This window comes from Malurus melanocephalus, unplaced genomic scaffold (assembly GCF_030028575.1).
Source record: "Malurus melanocephalus ecotype Western Australia unplaced genomic scaffold, MMel_1.1 scaffold_75, whole genome shotgun sequence".
In the NCBI taxonomy this organism is placed as follows: domain Eukaryota; kingdom Metazoa; phylum Chordata; class Aves; order Passeriformes; family Maluridae; genus Malurus; species Malurus melanocephalus.
In genome coordinates, this window is record NW_026623307.1 from 1,051,051 (window position 1) to 1,071,689 (window position 20,639).

The 20,639-nt window shown below is 41.9% G+C and overlaps 2 protein-coding genes and 3 non-coding genes across 5 annotated transcripts; 1 reads left to right on the forward strand and 4 right to left on the reverse strand.

Annotated features, from left to right (window-relative positions):
- Positions 1-522: 522 nt before the first annotated feature.
- On the forward strand, positions 523-12,562 carry RFC4 (replication factor C subunit 4). The gene is made up of 10 exons (XM_057367097.1): positions 523-799; positions 1,316-1,394; positions 5,660-5,739; positions 6,892-7,011; positions 7,859-8,002; positions 8,277-8,397; positions 8,831-8,956; positions 10,534-10,614; positions 11,506-11,622; positions 12,335-12,562. The coding sequence occupies exons 1-10, from the start codon at positions 675-677 to the stop codon at positions 12,428-12,430; spliced, it is 1,089 nt and encodes a 362-aa protein (XP_057223080.1). The 5' UTR covers positions 523-674; the 3' UTR covers positions 12,431-12,562.
- An 850-nt stretch (positions 12,563-13,412) lies between these two features.
- EIF4A2 (eukaryotic translation initiation factor 4A2) lies at positions 13,413-20,366 on the reverse strand. Its single transcript, XM_057367095.1, has 11 exons — positions 20,283-20,366; positions 19,369-19,414; positions 19,152-19,284; positions 18,753-18,892; positions 17,448-17,616; positions 17,168-17,277; positions 16,902-17,045; positions 16,380-16,517; positions 16,008-16,097; positions 15,684-15,763; positions 13,413-14,217 (listed from the first exon to the last, which is right to left on the reverse strand). The coding sequence occupies exons 1-11, from the start codon at positions 20,309-20,311 to the stop codon at positions 14,073-14,075; spliced, it is 1,224 nt and encodes a 407-aa protein (XP_057223078.1). The 5' UTR covers positions 20,312-20,366; the 3' UTR covers positions 13,413-14,072.
- Positions 16,175-16,302, reverse strand: LOC130574172 (small nucleolar RNA SNORA63). Its single transcript, XR_008965389.1, has one exon. It is a non-coding gene; the product is annotated as a small nucleolar RNA SNORA63 (small nucleolar RNA).
- Positions 16,675-16,855, reverse strand: LOC130574173 (small nucleolar RNA SNORA81). The gene has a single exon (XR_008965390.1). It is a non-coding gene; the product is annotated as a small nucleolar RNA SNORA81 (small nucleolar RNA).
- Positions 18,970-19,040, reverse strand: LOC130574174 (small nucleolar RNA SNORD2). Its single transcript, XR_008965391.1, has one exon. It is a non-coding gene; the product is annotated as a small nucleolar RNA SNORD2 (small nucleolar RNA).
- Positions 20,367-20,639: the final 273 nt, after the last annotated feature.

A 20,639-nucleotide genomic window follows, 5' to 3' on the forward strand; every position in this document is an offset into this window, starting at 1 on the left:
CACACCTGGGGGAGCACCAATAACCCTAAGCCTGCACACCTGGGGGAGCTGCTCGCCCGGCAGCAGCGAGGGATGGAGCACGTTTGAGGAGCACCGACGCCCATAAAAGCGCAAATGTCTGTCTCAGGACAGGGCCTGGCCAGTCTCGGGCTCTCCTGGCTTTCACTTCACTCGGGGCCGCTTCCAGCCATCAGGGGAAGGGAGCAGGCCCTGCCTCAGGACCACAAGAGGCCCAACCACACAGAGACGTCCCTCCTAAGGTTGCTCTCGTACAGCGCTCGTTCCTTTGGGGGGGATCTTTTTGTTCTTTATTTCCCCTCGGTGAAGCRGTATTTATGAGGCGGCAGCGCGCGCCCCCGCTCGAGGCACCGCCCGCCTCGCGCCCTCCGCGCGTGCTCCCCTGCACCCCCCCGGCCCCTCAGGTGCAGCAGCGCGCGCGGGGTGACGTCAGCGCGCACAGGGTGACGTCAGCTCGCACCCCCTCCCCGGCGGCGCCGCGCTCTGTGATTGGCTTTCGGCGGGCGGAAGCGGCCCCGCCCCTGAGCGCGGGCGGGTTGGCGGGAAAGGCCTGAGGGGTCTGAGGGGTCTGAGGAGTGAGAGGGGTCTGAGGCTGACAGAGCTGTGAAGGGGCCCTAGCCCAGCCCAGCCCAGCCCGGCACGGCACAGCCGCAGCCATGCAGGCCTTCCTCAAAGGCCCGGCCTCCATCAGCACCAAGCCCGTCGCTGCCAAGGAAAAGAGCGCGGCCGGGAGCAGCGGGGAGGGCAAGAGGACCAAACCCATCCCCTGGGTGGAGAAATAGTAAGGGATGCTCTGGGGCAGTGGGGTCGCTGGCCATGAGAGGGGAGGTTGGCTCTGGCGGKGTGTAGAGAGGCAGTGGGTTCATARGGAAAAGGGGTCKCAGGTTTGGATGTCMCCACCAGGAAGAGCAGCTTAAYTTYYYCTRTTACGAGGGRAATCCAAGACTCTGAGCTAYTKTAAGTGCCYTTTGTGGCTGGTACTGAGGAGAAAATTCCTCTTGGCCTTCTCAAACAGTGCTGTTTCATCGCTGTGTTTTGGTGCGTAAGTTTGGGGTTTTGAGAAGCCTTTATCACAAAGTGGTGAAATATTGCAGTTCTGCTTTTAAAAATATCCCAGACAAGTGTTTACAACAGAAAAAGCTTGTAGACTTCCTGTTATGATTTTGATGTCAACTGCAAAGTTCACTGTAGTTCTTCAATRCTTGATGTAATCAGGAGGGGAAATGTTTTTCTCAATTTCAGCTTTCCTATGAAACTTTATTAGCTAATAAATCATATTTAATGTCTATTTATTTAGTCGCCCCAAAAATGTGGATGAAGTCGCCTTCCAGGATGAAGTTGTAGCTGTGCTGAAGAAGTCCCTGGAAGGTGCTGATGTGAGTGTAATGACAACATCTACCTAATTAGCATTTTTAGACAGTTTAGCACTGATCATTTTTACAGTGGTACTTCACAAAAAAGATGACTTTCTCATGATATATCCTTTATGATATATCCTGTTGTGATATGTGTGCAAAGCTTCTGGTATTTCCAGTCCTCTAAACACTGTAAAATTGTCAGTTCCATGATGCARTTTCAAACCTGTAAAAGCTTTTGTTGTCTCCACACTGCTATTCCACTGGTACTTTTGACATTCCTATTTAGACAAGAGGAGAAAGTCTGGATTGCCAGTCATTCCTAAACATTTCTAGTGACCTATCAGTGCCTCTGTGAATCTACTAAACAGTAAAACTTTGTGCTGATGAGGGAAATTTAATTTATAAGTGCCAGATCTACTGTCTGGCTAGTGGTCCCCAAACTTTTTGAGTTAAAGTCTCCAAGTAAATGTCTTTGTGTTAAAAAGCTAAATGTGACAGTTGCAGGGTTGGCTTGTGTGACCTAAGAGTGTAGATGAGCATTTGCAGTTACGTTTGTTTACACTTGCATTTGCTTTTGAATGAAAATGTAAATATTTGGTATGTGTATGCTGGTTATTTCTTCCAAACCAGCTGATGGGGAGTGAAGAGGCTGAAGGGAGAAATAAGTACATAGCCAAGAAATGGCTGTGCTTTTTTTCAAATCTGAACTATTCCTTCCTTTGTACACAATGAGACCTTTTCCCCTTCGTGTTTCACCTACGAGGGTCACTCTTGTGCTTCAAAAGCTAGTTGTGTTTTCATGGCCTGCAGTTATGGTTTGCTCTGCAGTAATGTGAGTCTGTTTCTGTCTGAAAATAATAATTTCATCAAAGCTTGCAAAAGCAGAAGTACCTTACTTGTTTGAGTACATGAAGCCAAAATCAAGCTGGTATGGCACAACTGTGAAAGATTTGCATTTCTTTCTTTAGTTCCTGTCTCCACGTTTAGTTTGCTTTGAGAATGCTCTTGTGATGTGACCTTGTCAGGTAAGGTACGCACAGAAATCTGCGTTTCAACAGCAATGCTGCAGGATTACAGTATTTATAGTGTTGAGGTAATTAGGAAGGAACTGTTAACAGCAAAGGAGAAATGAGCTGCTATGAGACACCTATTCTGTCTGGACATATCAGTTGTGTAACATTGCTTAGGTGATGKGTTGGGAAGTTCTATTTTGAGCAACAGTTATTTAAAACCCTACAGCTTGTGGATCAGCAGTGATTCTTGGATTGTGAGCCTAGTACACTTGTGTTGACTTTTGGCCTCCTGAGTTGAAAAGACAAATTGTAACTTCTGCTTRTAGTTAGAGGCTTTCTATTTTGCTGTAGCTACCCAAACTCAGCAAGGCATTTGAGAACAAAATCATGCAAGTACTGTAAAATATTCTGTTGCTTTTTTTTTTAAATTAGACATTTTTTATTAGTTTTTTGAAAGGACTTGTTCTGTCAAAAAGGCAAAAGTGTGATTGAAACTGTGAGGTGGCTGGTACTTAYTTCAGTAGGTAAACATTACTTTGGAGGTTCTTACTGAGTTTGGAGATCTGGTGAGATCAAAGAAACAGCTGTGACAATGCTGTASGTTTGGGTAATGTTCTTTATTTAAACCATAGTGTTGGAAATGGAGAGTCAGTCTTCTGGTGATTGGCCTGTATTTGTGGGCYTTGACTGGGGAGCTGCTAAATGGAGCAGGACTTGTAATTCCCTATAACTAATATACCTCCATCTGTAAAGGCAAGCATTGTCCTGTTATAAATTGGGGACAGCAGAGTCTAAGCGGGTTTAAACTGGTGTAGTTTATTTCTGTCTGCCAGGACTGTTGATTTCTTGTTGCTGTTTTGCAAAGAAACTKACAATGGTCAGGTATTCCTTGGTTTTCATTTGCATCATGATACCTTAATAACTGAAATTAAGAGTTAGTGTAGGATTATCATTGCAATTTACATCTTCATGTGTACTGAAATGTCTGGAAAAGCAGCTGAGATTTGCACCATATGCGGTAGCTTTCCCATGAGAGTGATGCCTGCAGGTATGTATCCTGCTTATTCCTGGCAAGCATGGAAAAATGGATAACCAGATCAGGTTGCAGTTTATTTAAAAATACTGCCACAGTTACATAAAGGATTAGGCTGTRCTTGGTGAAAAGTGGTGTAAATACTTCAGTGAGAAACAAGCATAAATGAGGTTGAAACAGAAACAGTGATAAAGTCGGTRTGATAGAATTAGGAAACAGATTCTAATTAAAACTTTTTCCCTGCTAATGCTTGTTTTGAGGACAAGTAGTGTGTGATTTAGCAAAGTGGCATGAAATTAAGAATCTCCTTGCCAACATCTACCCTTGCAGTGTGCTAAACTAGCATAGAGATTGGTAAATTTTCGCCTGTCATTCAATATACATTTCATTTTTCTGGAGCAGTCATAAAGGATAAAGGATACAGGATTGTGTATCTAAACTTGGAAAAGTGTTCATTAGTAGGGGATGCTGTTTGCTTGGTAGTAATTAGGGAAACAAGCAGCATTTGATTGGCAGAAAGAGCATGCAAAACTTGAAATTCATTTATTTGCTAGAAATGGATTGAAGATTGAAATTCTTCTATTCTGCTTTTAGGGTACCTACACAATTGACTCTGTGCTCTGTGTCTTGTCTTAGTTGTTAAAATGGTTTGTATGTTACCAAACTGATTGTCTSTATTTCATTTTCTGATTGTAGGTTATGTACTCCTGCATTTTTCTCTGCTCTTTGGATGGTTTTGGTTTTGCTGTTCCCATTCTGTCTGCATTACATGCTATATTCAGCATAGAATTCTCTAATCTAATTTTACTTGACTCTTTAAAAATAGAATACTTACTAAGGGCTAGAAATCAAGTCAGAATGAGAGGTTTTTTTGCTATTTGTTGGAGGGAACTTTTGGATTCTGTATTTTCAAGAATGTGGAAGTGGAACATTCCCTATTGTCAAATACAGCCGTTTTAAAGTGATAATTTATAAAAGTGATTGCTTGAAATAGTAATATAGAAAACCATCATTCCTACGTCACCTGGAAAGCTTCTTGATTTCARCCAAAATTCAGTCATGGCTTATGCAAATTTGGTTTATGCCAGCTTTGTTCTTTTTGTTGCTCAGATGTATTTATGGAGATCAGTCATATTCCCTCTTGGCTTTTATTTTGCTGAGCTAGCTAAATCAAATTCTTCAAAAAGTAATTTCTCATAAAGATAGGCTTTTCACTCCTTTAATGACTTTTCCCAATTTGGATTCATCATCCTTGTCAAGGATGACCTGAACTCTGTGCAGCTTATTACCTGTTAGTRTTAATAATTTACATCTGTATTAAAAGTGCACATTTAGGGCCACCATGTTACACAGGCTTATACTGCTCCTCTGACAGACAACACAAAACTAGCTTATATTTTATTCCATCTAATTAATTTCAGATATCTAGCAGATACTTAGTTATATTCTCAAATTGTGAGTTTTTTTGCTTTGTGCTACTAAATGTCATCCTATAATTATTACTGYGGTTTTTGCTCTGCTGCTTTAATCTTCCTGTGTCAGCATATTTCCTTCTATTTTTCATGGTGAGATCATTAATTAAATTATTTTCAAGATCAATTAACCTAATCTCTTTAAGAAATGCCATGGGTCTCTTTTGAAAACGTCTTGGATGGGTGTARGAATTTGCCAGGGCTGTACAGTGCAGTGAGTTGTTGGGACTRTCCCTATAGTCACTGTTGGGCTGTGTCTACACTGGCCTTGCTGCAATCCAACGCTCACGAGCAGCCCTGTGCTCACTGCAGTGAGTTGGTGGAGCACAGAATCCTCAGTGTGGCTGGASAAGGCAGGCTGGGAAGCTGAGAAAGTAAAGGATGGCTTAATCTGTGCTGTTGGTATTCWSCAGGTTGTTTAAGGCCGCATTCTTAAATAAATGTGATAAATTTGTRTGTCACTGCAATTGTAACAGTAAGATCTGTAGGCTTTAAGGATCTCAGACATGTCCTGGAATGTATATAGATTGGAATACCAGTTTTGATAGAACATGGGATGATGCCATCAAATARCAACTTGTTCATGCTGTGCTATAAACAGCAACTGCTTGTCCTCCTTCAGAGACTCAGAATGAGACTTGGTATTTTTTACTGTGAGTAGACAGTTTGTGTTCCATTAGGTGCTCAGATTCTCAGTGGGTTTTCCTGTTTGTGGATTTTTTTTGTTTATTTGCTTTTCTTACAAATGGTGCCTTGCTGTTTCAGCTTCCCAATCTATTGTTCTATGGCCCACCTGGAACTGGAAAGACTTCCACTATTTTAGCAGCTGCGAGAGAACTGTTTGGGTAAGCTGGAATCATGTTGCTTCAGGGTAATCAACTGTCACATGTCTCTTAATCATGTGATGAAGTGCCTCTGGTCCTGCCTGCTCCTAGGTAGTTTCCAGCACTTCTTCAGGAGTATCTTCATGTTCTAATTCAGCTTTAACATAAGATTTCTTTCTCATTTGTTCTGTCACAAGTCACTGATTCCTGTTACCAGTATAGACTTACAACACTTCAGACTAGCAGCCATGTAACTTTTTAACTAAAAGTATGGAAAAATATGCTTCACATGCGCTTTACTGAACTTTGTAAAGGAATTCCAATGWTTATGGTTTATTTAGTAAGTTGTTMGCTACACACAGATCTCAAAGTRCTKCGTAAAATGTCTRAATTCTAGTCTGTTATGCACCGTTGAATTGTGTCTGGAAAGGAACATTGGGACTCAGCTACAATTCAGCATGTCTGCATTCATTAACTCACTTGTAACTTGGGAGTTTTTGAGTAGTGAATTCAATGATCTATAAACAAAAAAATAATGAGGAGGTGGTTTGATGTTATGATCAAATGTAATGCTGACTTTAATATCTCTCCACCATTCCATTTGTCATTTTTAATTTTTGTCTCACTGTTTTTTGGAGAGAACCACTTGTGTTTTAATAGTAGGAAGACAACWCCACATTGTGAGTCCATTTTCATTCCCAGTATTTAAAATCCAGTGTATTAATTGTTGGTTTGTTTGGGTTTTTTTCACATGGAGTATARTACTGCAGGTAAATACTGCATGTCTTGTACTTTATAGTTATTTCATTGTAGTAGTACTGCTAGTGACTGTATCTTGGCATTTTACTGATCACAGGATGTAAGTAAAAAGGCATATAATACAATGTTCTGAACTTACGAAGTCAACTTCCTACTTTTTTTTTTCCTGGTTAACTGATGTAATTTTATACTTCATTGTTTTCTGTAGCCTGGGAGGAGATTCTAAAAATAGCTATTGGAAATTCATACTTAGCATTTTATGATCTCAGTGTAAYGGTCTTTTAACAATATTGTTTAGTAATGGTGATAAAAATAATCCCTGCTATTCAAAATAGCCAGAAGGGTTGTTGTTATATTTTATAACATATCATTACAAGGGTTAGCARCTAATATGTTGTAATAAAAATTTTGCAGGCCTGATTTATTCCGGCAAAGAGTTCTTGAGTTGAATGCTTCTGATGAGCGTGGGATACAAGTGATTCGGGAAAAAGTGAAGGCTTTTGCTCAGCTAACTGCATCTGGAAGCCGTTCAGAGTAAGTGCTGGATCAAACCTCTCCTGCTTAGGACAAAGMATGTGGTTGTTTTTGTTTCTAATATAAATGATGGGTCAGCACTGCCCAGAAGCTGGCAGCACACAGTGCTTAGGCTGAGCTTTTACTTCATGGAATTTCACATTGGAGGTTTGAATACCCGGAAGGATCTTTTACTGTTGCTGTTAGCATTGGAGGCAGACAGGGAAAACTCCACAAGATCAAGATTTCTGGGTTAGGTCACACATTGTTGCCTTTGCAGATGTTGTCTGACTACAAYAGAAAAACATCTTTGGGTAAATCATGGTTACAATTACTTCCCTAGTCTTTCTAATCTGCTGGAATTCCTACAACATGGGTGTTTGTTTCTAAAGGGATTCTGGTGTTAGGTGGTGAGAAGGCCAGTGCAAGTCAAGCTGTGTGTATGGACTGTGGAAAGTAGTAGGAAGAAAGTGCATGCCAGGACTGCCTGGCAAGAAGTGGCCTTGTGTACTGATACCAGGGTGTTGCAGTATTCTTGGGAGTTTAGGATATTAGGAAGCCTTTAGAAAGAAGAGCTTCATCAGGTGTTAAAAGAAGAAACTTTCATTAATAGTGTATTTGAGAGGACTGTTGCCATATTCAAGTGTCAGTCTTTCTATGGGAACTCAGTCTCCCCTTTTTTTGCAAATATTAATCTTTAATCTAAAAATAATTTGGAAAAGATTGAATTTCTGAATATGTTCTATTTATCAAGTAAACTATTACTTGCTATTTGCAGTGATTTTTTTGTTTATGTTTTTTGTTGGAGCTTTTTTCCCTTGGTCTGTAYATTGCATGTCTGCTGAATAACAGATTTCTGATTTTGCAGTGGTAAAATGTGTCCTCCTTTTAAAATTGTAATCCTGGATGAAGCAGATTCTATGACTTCAGCAGCCCAGGCAGCCTTAAGACGCACAATGGAAAAAGAATCTAAAACAACACGTTTCTGTCTTATTTGTAACTACATCAGCAGGTACATGTGGAATTTGTGGCTTATTTGGGTTTGCTGTCTGGTCTGTGTTCTCTCTTTTTTTTTCTCCTGTTTAAAAGTTTTTATCTTATTTTCATAGTTTTCATTTAATGGAAACATTGCTGTATGCATGCAAGCCTGAAACAATACTTAGGTTTCAGTTTWAATTTTTATGATGTTGCAGTTTTAGGGGTTTTAAAACCTTTTCTGCCTTTATAAYTTTGTCTGTGAGAAATTGACCACACATTCATTTACCACTTTCCTTCCTTTCTTTCAGAATAATTGAACCTTTGACATCTCGATGCTCCAAATTCCGCTTCAAGCCTTTGTCAGACAGTATCCAACAGCAGAGGCTGTTGGATGTTGCTGAGAAGGAGCATGTGAAAATCAGTAATGAGGTAACTTTGTGGTTGCCATGTAATTTTATTGCTTAATCCAGTGCGTAATTGCATGGCAGCRAAAGAGGCCAAGTCAGCATACTTTTCCAGACTGCTCAATTGTATGAAATAAAGTACATAAACTCATTTATTCTCCTTCCATAGACGAGATGAATTTTAAGTCATCCTAAAACAGAGAAATTGTCCATCAGAAAAAAATGTGGGCCTTTTTGTTCTCTGCTGAGTGTACTGGCATTAAATCGTGCTTCTTTCTGAAACTGCCAGCACGCATTTGTGTTAGCAGAGAGGTTGCTTTGTAACTTGTTTATTGTGCTTGGCTCTGAAAACCTGCTTTAGGCACTGCTTGATGTTTTCAAATAACTGCTGAAAAAGTGAACTAGATTTTAACTAACAGTGAGCATATAACTTAGTATTTTCTGACATTATTTTACAGGCAGTATCATACCTTGTGAAAGTGTCAGAAGGAGACTTAAGAAAAGCAATTACTTTTCTTCAGAGTGCCACTCGCCTAATGGGTGGGAAGGAGATTACAGAGAATATAATCACTGAAATTGCTGGGGTAAGCTGTGCCTTAAAATTTCTCCTGTAATTACTCTGAATTGCATTTTTGCTACCTCTATCTACCATTGCTCAAAGTTTACTTAAAAATTTGTTTTATGCCAACTAGTTTTGCAGCRTGGTAGTGATACACTATCCACAGAATTTTAAAGACTGCCTGATTCTGTACACTTAGGACATAGCAGGTTTCTAGCAACTTTTTCTGTAGGTCATGGAAAACTGTAAAATAGTCTTATAATTCAAACTGAAGTTGAAATAGTCTGCCCGTAAAARCAAAATGTGTTGCCTTCTGTGGGAGAGATTAGAACATCTTTYTGGTGCTTTTTTGTATGTGTGTGTAAGCRTAAATCATTGCAATATTGGTTTGGAAGCACCACAGGGGAGTGATTTTCAGTAGCAGCTCATTTTCAACTTAATGTTCACAGTGACAGTGACAAGGATCTGTGTGGATCCTGCTTTTTAATGAAACAGCAGTGGTTTGTTCTAGAATGACATGGGTAATACTGAGAGGKACAGGAGAAACCTGAGAAAATGCATTCAATAAAACTTGTGTGAAGGTGTTCCTATAGCAACAWAACACCCCTGAAAAAGAAAATGTGTGATTAGGAGTTGAGGAGCTGAAAAATAGATGAGTTTTAATGAKGGGCACACTTCCCATGAAGGTACTGCCATCATAGCTGATTGTAGGGGTTGGGAGCTTCTCACTTTGATGAAACCAGAAGCAATTGCTATTGTGCAGTTTGACAGAACAAATTTAAAAAATTTTCACAGCGAAGTCATTGTTCAGTTTTGTGTATCTAACTATAAAACAGCCGATATCTGAATACATACCAGGCATCTGAAACCTKGCAGGAATTGACTGTAATGATAGGAAAGAGAAGCATGAAATTCCATTATTAAATGAATAATGCTTGTTTAAACCAAGGAACCCAACTTTATGTCTTCATAAAAGCTTGAAGTTCTTGGTCATACACAACTTCTGTGACCCCAGAGCACCTTAGTACAAAAGATTAATAAMGAAGCTTTGAAATCAAACTGTTCAGGCACTCAGCTGACAGAAATGACAACAAGTGGAGGGGAAAATGGGCAGCTCTTCTCCACATAGAATGCAATAATGGCATCTGTCAACTTTTTTTCTTCTGATTTATTGTCTTGTCTTGTTGCATTGGGCTTTTTTTGGATRCCCTGGGTGTGTCACTGGAAATAAAACTGATGTGTTGTTTAGGTGTAAAATGGTACAGAAAGCATTGGCTGATCTAACTGCTGAAGTATGTCCTCTTCTTAGTCAGTGTCCTGAATAAACAGTTGTGTTGGATTTAGGAAGGTGACTTTGACAGTCGATTGTCATTATATGGGTTTTGTTCTAACAGCACCAATACAGGACAAATATCACAGACTCGCTCTCACTTTTGAAATGTATTTARTCTGTCTCATATACTTACTTGAAGTGGYTGAGTGTGTAGAGGAATGAAATCCTGAAATGGCCTCTGCCACCAACAGTTTATATCTGTACTTTAAGCATCAACACTCACWTAAGTTGACAAAGTTGAAATTAAGAGATGTTACTTCTTGTTACAGGTCATCCCTAAAGAAACGATTGATGAATTGCTATTGGGCTGCCAGAGTGGTTCCTTTGAGAAACTGGAAACACTGGCAAAGGTAGAGTTCTCTTGTGCTTAGCTTGGCTATTTCTATCAGTCACTGCCCTGTGAATCCTTTATTCCCAGGYTGCAGCTGAAGAACATTTGGCCCCAGTCAGTTTGGATGCATGTTTGGGAAGTGTCTTTTACCAGTTAGGACTCCAGTCTTTCCCTTCTGCAGAAGAGCTGTCAAAGTTGCAAATAAATTTCCCTATGTGTGTGACTGGCTTTCCCCTGGGTTAAACTGATGGCATATAGAGCTGTTCAGCGGAACAGCTGAAAAATAAGGTTGCACCAACTCTATTTCTATTTTCATAAACTTCTCTCTCCCTAAATGGCTTCACTGACCACTGTTCTCAATACTTGACGTTTTTGAAACTGGGCTCTACTGACTTTTTTTAAAAGCTATCTTTAGTTGTCATGGGGTTTTTACTTTATTAAAATATCATTGGCCTTACAGATCTCTCTGTGCCTGAGACTAGCAATGACCAGATGAAGAAAATAAATCACAAGTAGGTGGCCCTTTAAAATGTGAAGGCTGTGAAACTGCCACATGATGCTGTGGATGCCAAGCTCTCCTAATTTTAGAATAGGATTGGACAGTTTCAGTGAAGGTTGTTAAATGTTTTAAATGTCTCATTAAATTGCCAAGATGTAAATTGTCAGAAGCTGGAAGAACATTTGGACAAAACTAGTGCTCTGTGCCTTCCTTGCTTGTGCAGCCTTTCTGAGGTGCTCACGTTGGGTCACTGTCGGGCAGGATGCAGGGCAGGGCTGTCCTCTAAAATGTACAAGTTCCATACTAAATTGCAGKGTAGTCTCAGTTCAGACAGAATTTTTCAGAATTGTTTTTCCAGTTTATGGTGTTTCTGCTGCTGAATTACTTCCATTTTCCTCTCTCCCTGTGCAGAATCTCATCAATGAGGGGTTTGCTGTTGCTCAGCTTATAAACCAGCTGCATGACACSGTTGTGGAGAGTGAAGATTACAGCGACAAGCAGAAATCTGCCATAGTTGAGAAACTTGCAGTAAGTTTAGCTTGAGTTAGAAAAAACAGAACACTAATTAATTAAAAATTAATCTCCACAGATGAATTTTTGTTTGCACAGTCTCTTTCCAGAAGTACGTGATTTGATTTTTTTGTTCTGAATCTTTCTTGGTAGAACCTAAACTTTTATCCTGAGAGATTTCATGAGAAGGAATTAAAATCCAGTTAAGTGAATTATTATCCATRTTATGTTGTTCTAATGGGATTCAGTCAAGAGGTTTGTGGATTTGTTTTGGAGTTTTTTAATTTAACATGGGAGAGAATATTGAGAGTAAATCAGCACTTAAAGGTAGGAGCTGCGAAATTCAAGTTTTTGTTTTGCTGCATAAAATATGCCTTTCCGAAAAAGGTTCATTAACTTGCTCCATTTTGATAAAGAAGGGAAGCTAGCTGTAGTGGAGGTTTTGCTGATGTCATTGTAGCCAGGCAGGTGGTGGGGATGCCCTGCGGTGATGGTTACAGAGCCAGTGGTGCATCTCACTGTGTGTGGAACTGTCATGTGGTGGCCTATTCTAGATGGAGGCTGGAGAGCTCATTGTTCCCAGTCCAGTTGGATGGGGATGTGATGTGATTGCTGGAGAAATCTGTGCTGAGTAAGAGAGCTGGCAAACTTCTTGTTCTCCACTGTATCCCGACACAGCTGCCTTGAATGCCGCCATTTTTAGACGTTTTTCCTTCTGTTCTGTCTGCAGGAAGTGGACAAATGCCTGGCAGATGGTGCTGATGAATTCTTGCAGCTTATGAGTCTCTGTGCCCTTGTGATGCAGCAGCTCACACAGAACACCTGATTYCTCCAGTTCCCCGCTTTGTTCCGTGGGTGGCTGGAGCTCTGAGAGCAGGATCTGTGTACTTTTGTACTGTTTTTTTGCAATAAAAGGACTGCACTGCAGTTGAAAAACCTCAGCCTGGAATATTTACTATTTTACACTGGGTAAAGAGCAGAGGGCTACTTGTGCATTTTTTGTTGTGCACTTACACATGGAAGAATAAATGTATCAAAAATGAGCAAATATATACTAAAGTTTTGGGCAGAGACAGGAGGGTTGTTTATTTGTTTTAGGCCATATTGGCTTTGAATAGATTGACTTGGCAAAATGATCCCATCCCTGTTGAACCCAGCTTCAGGCTGAACCCAGCTCCTGAGGGCACACAGCCTATGCCTCCATCCTCTTGTATCTGATCCTTTAAGGTTAAATGTGACAAATCACTTCACTACTAAACATACTCCAAATTTTAATTTCACTCAGGCTATTTAAGAAATGTGCAGGGAAGGGTAGGTCACGTTCTGAAGGTGTTAGATTTCCTGTCATTTCACTCTATTGTGGCTGACAAACCATTTTCAAGCTGTGACTTGGATGAACACAGCTCTCGGTTGCTGAGGGTCTGTGGCATATAGGTCCTTTCAGGCTGTTTACATCACCTGGTCTACATTCCTGAATGGTTTGGGGAAAAAAATGCACCTTGAACAGGTATTAAGCACAAATGACGCAGTGCAGAGGTTTTTCATCAAGCCAGCACCAATTAAGTGAGCAATTTTCCACTCTGATGAATGGGTTTCAGTTTTAAGGACACAGGTCCAGCACCCCAGAGCTGTGTCACCCAGGAASATGCTGGCACTTGCAGCTCACCCTGTACTACTCCAGAACCACCCCTRCAATTAATGATTAAGGACAAAGCTGCAGTAGGGGCCAGCTTAAGCTCCGAGCCTGAGACAGAGCAGGTTGCTGTCACCCTCCCCTCAACCCAAGAAGCAACTATTTACAATTTAAGTGAATATAGAAGTATTTTATTGAACATTCAAACTTCATTAAGACATGTGCAATATGGCAAATTTTACTGGGTTTAACCCTAACTAAGACAATAGTATGATTGCTTGCTTGCTGGGGCTTAGCAACAGGGTCCAGATCACACTTACCACTAATTAAATACTTTATTGAATAAATACATATGAAACAAAAATGCATTTTAATGCTCTTATAAAAGTTTAGATTTTGAAAGGCCTTTCCAATTTCATCTGAGGTGTAAGTACATACAATAAAGGAAGGTAGGCTAGTTTAACATAATTGGCTGACTTTATACAGCACTTATATCTTTTAGTCCATAAGTAAATTATTAAATGATAAAGAACATCTAATACAACCACTTCTATGGAACTAGGAAATAAATTTCTAATAAAGAAAAAATTTACAGACCCCATGACTTTCCACCCAACCCCAACAGTCTAACCCTAAAGTGGACAAAGCCAATGGCTTTCCCCACAAGAGCTCACGACAGAAAGTCGCTTCTCTTATCAAAAATCTGTATTTCTGATCCGTAATGAGCATTGAGACAAGATTCAAGGTATCCCCAAAGAAAGAAGCACAATGCGCGTTGTGAATCGCCTATTCAGCAACAGCGAGCACTGGATTCACAACCACCTCATCCCGGGGACTAAATGAGATCAGCCACATTCATCGGCATCTCCTCCACTGTAGTATTGTAGAAAGTCTCAATGTCTCGCAGGATCCTCTTGTCCTCTTCAGTGACAAAATTGATAGCCACACCTTTTCTGCCAAAACGGCCACCCCGGCCAATTCTGCACAAAAAGAGAACACATTTACACCCAAGTTAACCACTCATTTGCTTTACATGTTTGCAAGATCCATTCAGTAACTGCTGCTCTTATCTGCCACTGGCCAGTCTATGCTGCCTTAACAGGACCAGCTGCCACCCAAGTCACATCTGGTCAGGAAAAACCAGCAGTTGGTGCCAGCAGCACAGCAGGTCCATCCCGTGGCAGGCAGCAGGGCACACACGGTTTAGTCTTTGGCTGCAAAGTAAGATCTTAATTTTAATGTTGGTGCTGTGTTCTGAGGTCCTGGGTCAGTCTCCCTCCCCTCTGTTCAACAACACACCCACCCCCTCATGCATCCAACTCCCAAGCACAGAGCACACAGAAGACAGGCTGTTGTTTAACAATAATCAGGCTGTTACTAAATTAATCCAATTACATCCAGTAACATGGAACAGCACACTCAATTTCAAATTCAGCCTAACTGTTTCCAGTGGGAAAACTTAGGGTTTTGTTGTTTAAAAGAACAAAATCGGATCTACATTTTTGCATAAACCCACATCAGTCACTGACACAGCGCTTATAGTTTAGTTACACCCACCATGAGCTCCACCTTCCTACAGACTGCACAGTAGAGCACCTTGCCAGCAAGAGCTAAATACACAGAAAGGGCTCACAGAACTTAGGGGATAATCATGACAAAATAAATAAATAAATACCAACTCGCTCTTATTCAAACTGTGCCGCTTACGAATCCACGTCCTAAATTACGTCAACGTCGTTTCTGAGCACCATCTTGTGTCATCAACTGCTGCTATCGACTCCTGTATTTTTTTACATCAAGTAACAAAGCACAGTTTACTTAATTTAGGGACAGTCACTAGAAGCAGTTAACTAAACCTAGGGAAACAAATTGCTACTGGAAAACACACACCAGAAAGAATCCCACTAAGGAGCCACCAAGAGCAAACATGACACACACAACATGAACACAGCTGTGCCACAAGTGAAGGCAGTCCTACACAACTCTTGCTACGAGTAGCATTGTCTGTCTGGATGAGACAGCAACTGAGCAGCAACGACACACTATCAGCCAGAACCCCATATCCAGCTGACCCTGCTGTCAAAGACGCTGCACCAGTAACAGCTTTGCATTCGTGTCACAGCCTATGTGACAAAAAGCATTTCAACGCTAGCATTTTCCCCATACCTCCATGATTCCTCAGCCATCACCGAACCTGTTACACATCTAAGTTTTCCCACTGCTTTAAGGGTTYAAAAGTTCTCCCTGATTTCAGAAACAAAGCTGTGCAAGGAAGGGCTTATTTAAAGCCAATCCAGGAGTGGTTTTATCCCGCCAGCTCTGAGAATTCACTGTGTGCATGGATGCCAACACCTCTGGTTTGGTGAGGACTAAACAGCCGAAGAGAGTCTGTGCCAATGCCCACATCAGCACAGCAGAGGGACTGACTGGGGCAGAGTCAACTGACCTGTGAATGTAATTCTCACGATTGGTCGGCAGGTCGTAATTGATAACCAGGGACACTTGCTGCACATCAATGCCACGAGCCTGCAAAGCAACACCAAGTCTTTACAAAAAGTCCTTGACTTGCAATAAAGTTATCTATTCCAGGCTTTTGTCAACCACATCATTAGTTATGAACTACAACTGTGTATGTAGTCCATAGTGGAGCATGGTCCTTGCTCTTCCAAAAAGCTCCCAATAGTTCAGGTTACAAAAACCATCACTGAATKATGAAGCTTTTGGGACAAGGCTGTAACAGGAACATATTCAGTGTTAAGACAAAACTCACCAGCAAGTCAGTGGTGATCAGGACACGGCTRGACCCTGATCTGAACTCTCTCATGATAACATCCCGCTCCTTCTGGTCCATGTCACCATGCTGGAGAATTAAACAAAGTCTCAATTAGTGCRGTTCCAATGCTCCAAACTTAGGAATATCCTCTGAAGAACAAAGGCATGTATGAAACCCAGCGTCCCTACCTGCTGTGGGAACGAAGCAGGTAGGGATAGAAAGGAAACATTTTACTTTAAGCAGGGGGAACGATAATACAGCACTGCACAGCTATATTATAACTTTCCTGCTTCTGATATCCCCTCATCACAATTTCTTTTCCAGTATATACAGGGCATTTCAGAAGTGATWGGAAGCAGCAGTTCTTACCAGAGCTGAGACTGTGAAGTCCCTGGCATGCATTTTCTCTGTAAGCCAGTCTACTTTTCTCCTTGTATTCAGGAAAATAACAGCCTGTGTAATGGTCAGTGTCTCATACAAATCACAGAGAGTRTCCAGCTTCCATTCCTGAGCAAAACAAAGATTATCAGGAAATGCATCACAACAGACATTTCAGTACWTAACAAGAGCCCCAAACAAAGAATGGAACCAGAATACAATTAAGCATGCTCTTGCACACAATTATACTCAGTATAACCTGGACATTAAGTCAAAACTTTGCATCAGTTGTTGCACCGAATCTTTAGACACAGGACACTGGACATTAAGAAAGAGGTCCACCCTAGTCCTTTTTGATTCAGTGCATAGTTTTTCTTCTTCTTGCATTTACTCTACTAGCATTATTGTAGAAACCAAAGCTCAGCCTTGGTTTCTTCAATTTTAGCACAGTGCTTTAACAAGAAGGGAAGAGAACCYAACTCCTCCTACTAGAGGAAGTRTAACATTACCAACCTCTCTTTCTACATTAATGTAGAACTGCTTGATACCCTCCAGAGTCAGCTCTTCCTTCTTCACCAAAATACGGATGGGATCTCTCATGAACTTTTTGGTCACTTCCAACACATCCATTGGCATTGTAGCTGACAGCAAYACAACCTAGAATATATTACTCTGTTAGCACATACCCAATACACCAATCCTGATTTGTACAATTCAGTTCCCAGCCAAGCAATAACTAAACYMGCATCTATCACTTCAACTGTGTACRAGGTTTTTACCTGGATGTTCGTGCTTAGTTTTTGAAAGATCTCATAGATTTGATCCTTAAATCCACGGCTCAACATTTCATCAGCTTCATCCAGAACAAACATTTTGATCCATTTTGGTGCTAGTGGAAAGAGAGTAGCATCTCATAAAATTTTCAGAAATAATCATGCTCCTTTTTAATACTAAGCTTTCCAGCATAACTCTCTACAGTTCAACAAGTACACTAAAGCTCTTAGTGAGTATTTATTCCTGGAAATTTACTAGCAAGAGCACARTGAGATTCATACTTACAAAGATAGCGCCTGTTCAACATATCAAACACACGCCCTGGAGTTCCCACCACAATGTGCGGAGCCTCAGCCTGGAGCTTTTGCATTTCATTGCGCACATTTGTACCACCAATACAAGCATGGCATGTTGCTCCCATGTAGTCTCCAAGGGCCAGGATTACCTTCTGAATCTAAAATACAACCTTCCATTAGTAGTTCATGGGACAATAAAGCTAAAGCCCCATTACCACTGGCTTTTATGRACTTGGGAAGCCAAGACACCCAATAACGACTATGCAGCTCTTGGAACTGCAGCTGATCAAATGACTTTGCCCAACTTCACATGGTTTAAGTCATTCACCAGAAACCTTTTAAGTCAGAAGGGCACTTAAATTACATTTTTGTCCTTACTGCYTGAACTTGCTGATTTAATGACTTCCATGAGGAAACTACAAAGCTGAAAGCAGGGCCAGCAGAAGTGAGGTCAAGCTCTCAGCACCTCAGGCCTGCATGTTAAGTAGTTGGACACTCTTCTGTGAACTCTMCAAAGGCACCACTGTAAGCCAGGTTTTAAAGCAAATCTCACCTCAACACCTTTAGAGTAGTACAAAGATACAACATTTTGATAATTCCTTAGATCTTTTAAAATTGTTTTCTGTCTGATTTAGTATGTTYAGCTTTACCTTGAAAAACAGTAACTTAACACTAGCATTTTAGTATATTCTAGTTCAATGTAACAGTCAATTTTGACTGTACTGAGCTGGATTCAATATTGCACTTGAAGAGCCCACATTATTAATACATTTATCCTAAAAATTCGATTATTACGTCTTGTTACCACACACCCACTTAGAATACCAAGCCTTGAAGGTGAAAGAGACATGCAATTATGTTGTCAGGAAAAGATACAAAACCATTTAACCAAATGTGCACTGCACCTTTCATGTTGCACAACTGCACTTAAGTTCAAATAGCTTCCAAAAGTATGATTTTTTTTGGTTTCCACTCAGAACACTGTGCTTCAGTAATTTTATTTTTCTGCTGAAGATACTCYCTCCACTTTACACACAGCACAGCAGCTGGCTCCTGTACCCCTGCCCCAGCACACCCTCCATGTGCATTAACTCAACTCTCCAARGAGGCAGAGAACTTGTACAGAAGCCAGTTTTGATCTCCCATTACTTCACACAAAAAGGGTTCTGAATGGGTATTAGTTATAGCCCCTTAAGAAGTCTGGTACCGTAGTCTCACAGTTGTGAAACCTGAAACCTATGCAACACACAAGGTTTTTGTTTCGTTTTTTTTTTTTAAACTACACTATCAATACCTGTTGAGCCAGTTCTCTGGTAGGGGCCAATACTAGTGCCTGGGACTCCTTGAGATCAATCTCCAACTGCTGCAGGATGGAAATAGCAAATGTGGCTGTCTTGCCAGTACCTGACTGAGCTTGAGCAATCACATCATACCCTAAAAAAAGTAGGATACACATTTACTGCTCCCACATGGGTCATTCATATTAGTTTTAATTAATTCCCCTTTGAAATAAGTGATCAGTACTAAAGAGTTCTCTCCATTTCAGGTCAGTCCCGAAAGATGGTGTACCATCATATCACTTGTTCAATGAAGATTAAGTATAGTTATTACTGCACACTAATAAAACAACATATGCATTTTACAATGCTTTTTTAAATTATTTGATGCTAATATTGATGAATCGACTGCATACCTTTGATGCATGGAATAATAGCTCTCTGCTGAATAGCTGAAGGCTTCTCAAAACCATAAGCATAAATACCCCTTAGGAGGGATTCTTTTAAATTCATATCATCGAAATTGTCAACAATCTCATTCCAATTGCTCTGTAACAAAGAAACAGAAAATATTAAATCCAATACCCATGTCCACCCGTGATTAAATGCTCAGGTCATTTCATAAATGCTCACCTCGATGACACCATCGGGCTCCATTCCCTCTGGGCCGCCATGGTCTCTGCCATGAAAGAGAACACGCTGTTAGCACAGGAGCAGTCACAACGCAGAAGCGAGCTGACACCTCGGCTGAGAAAGCAGCGGGACTCGTGACAGATCATTCCAGCAGGTGCTCTGAGCTTCTGCCAATGGACAAACTTCCACCGCTCTCCCTCAATGGCTCGGGCATCACAAAACGCCGGCCCCATTTCCCGGGGCCGTGCCCGATGCCGCGGCCATGGACGCGCACAGCGCGCGTTCCCGCGGTGGCGCGCGGGGGGGGGGCGGGCAGGCGCGCTCCCGGCGCTGCAGCGGATCCCCCCTGCCCCGCCCCGCCGGGGAACTCTCGCGAGAGCTCCACCCCTGGGATTGCGCAAACCGGGCGCTGCGGGCGGACAGCGCCGGGCGATCGCCCGGGGGGGGCCTCCCCTCCCCCCCCCGCAAAAAAATATAATGGTCTCGCCCTCAGCGCGGCCCAAAAACCCGGGGCGAGCCAACGGCGCGAGGGACAAGGGAATGTCAAGAAAAAAATAAAAATCCACAGAAAGGCATTAAAGCATTTGAACTACAACTCAGCCCTACRCAAAATAATTTCGAAAAAGCCCTTYTCAAAGCTSAGTGAATTGCTGAGAAAGCCAGTAACGAAAAACGAGTCCCGAGAACTAGAGCGTAACCGTTGCTGAACAGCGAGCAAAGGGAGCGCAGGGACCGAAACGTCTAGAACGGGAGGGGCCAAGGCGCAGGGCTGATTGACCACAGCGCCAGGCCGCCCCCAGGGCGCCCCGGCTCCCATTTCATCCCCCCCTTTCGGCTTTTCCTCTCTCCCCGGCCGCCCCCGCAAAAATCCATGGAGCCCCTAAAAGAGGAGAGGGCCCAAGCCCCCACCATACCTGCTATAATCCGCGGAGCCCCCTGACATGTTCCGATCACCAGCTCTGTCCTCAACTGAAAAGGCAAGCCCTCCGCGGCGCCCGCCTTATATACCCGCCCTGCTGCCGGACTCGTTGCGCTCTGCTCTGCGCATGGATATATACCTCATGCCACAGCCAAAAAAGCACCAATCCCCCCGGATTAAGCCCCCTTTCCCACGAGATTCCCGTCACGCGACTGTTTGAGTTAACCCGAAGGTTGTGTATGACCCTCTCGGSTCTAGGAGAGTTACATGGAACACGGAACTACTTTTTTTGTCGGCGCGCGGAAGGATATTGCACCATTGAGTGCGTCACAGCGCCCCACTCCTTCCTCCC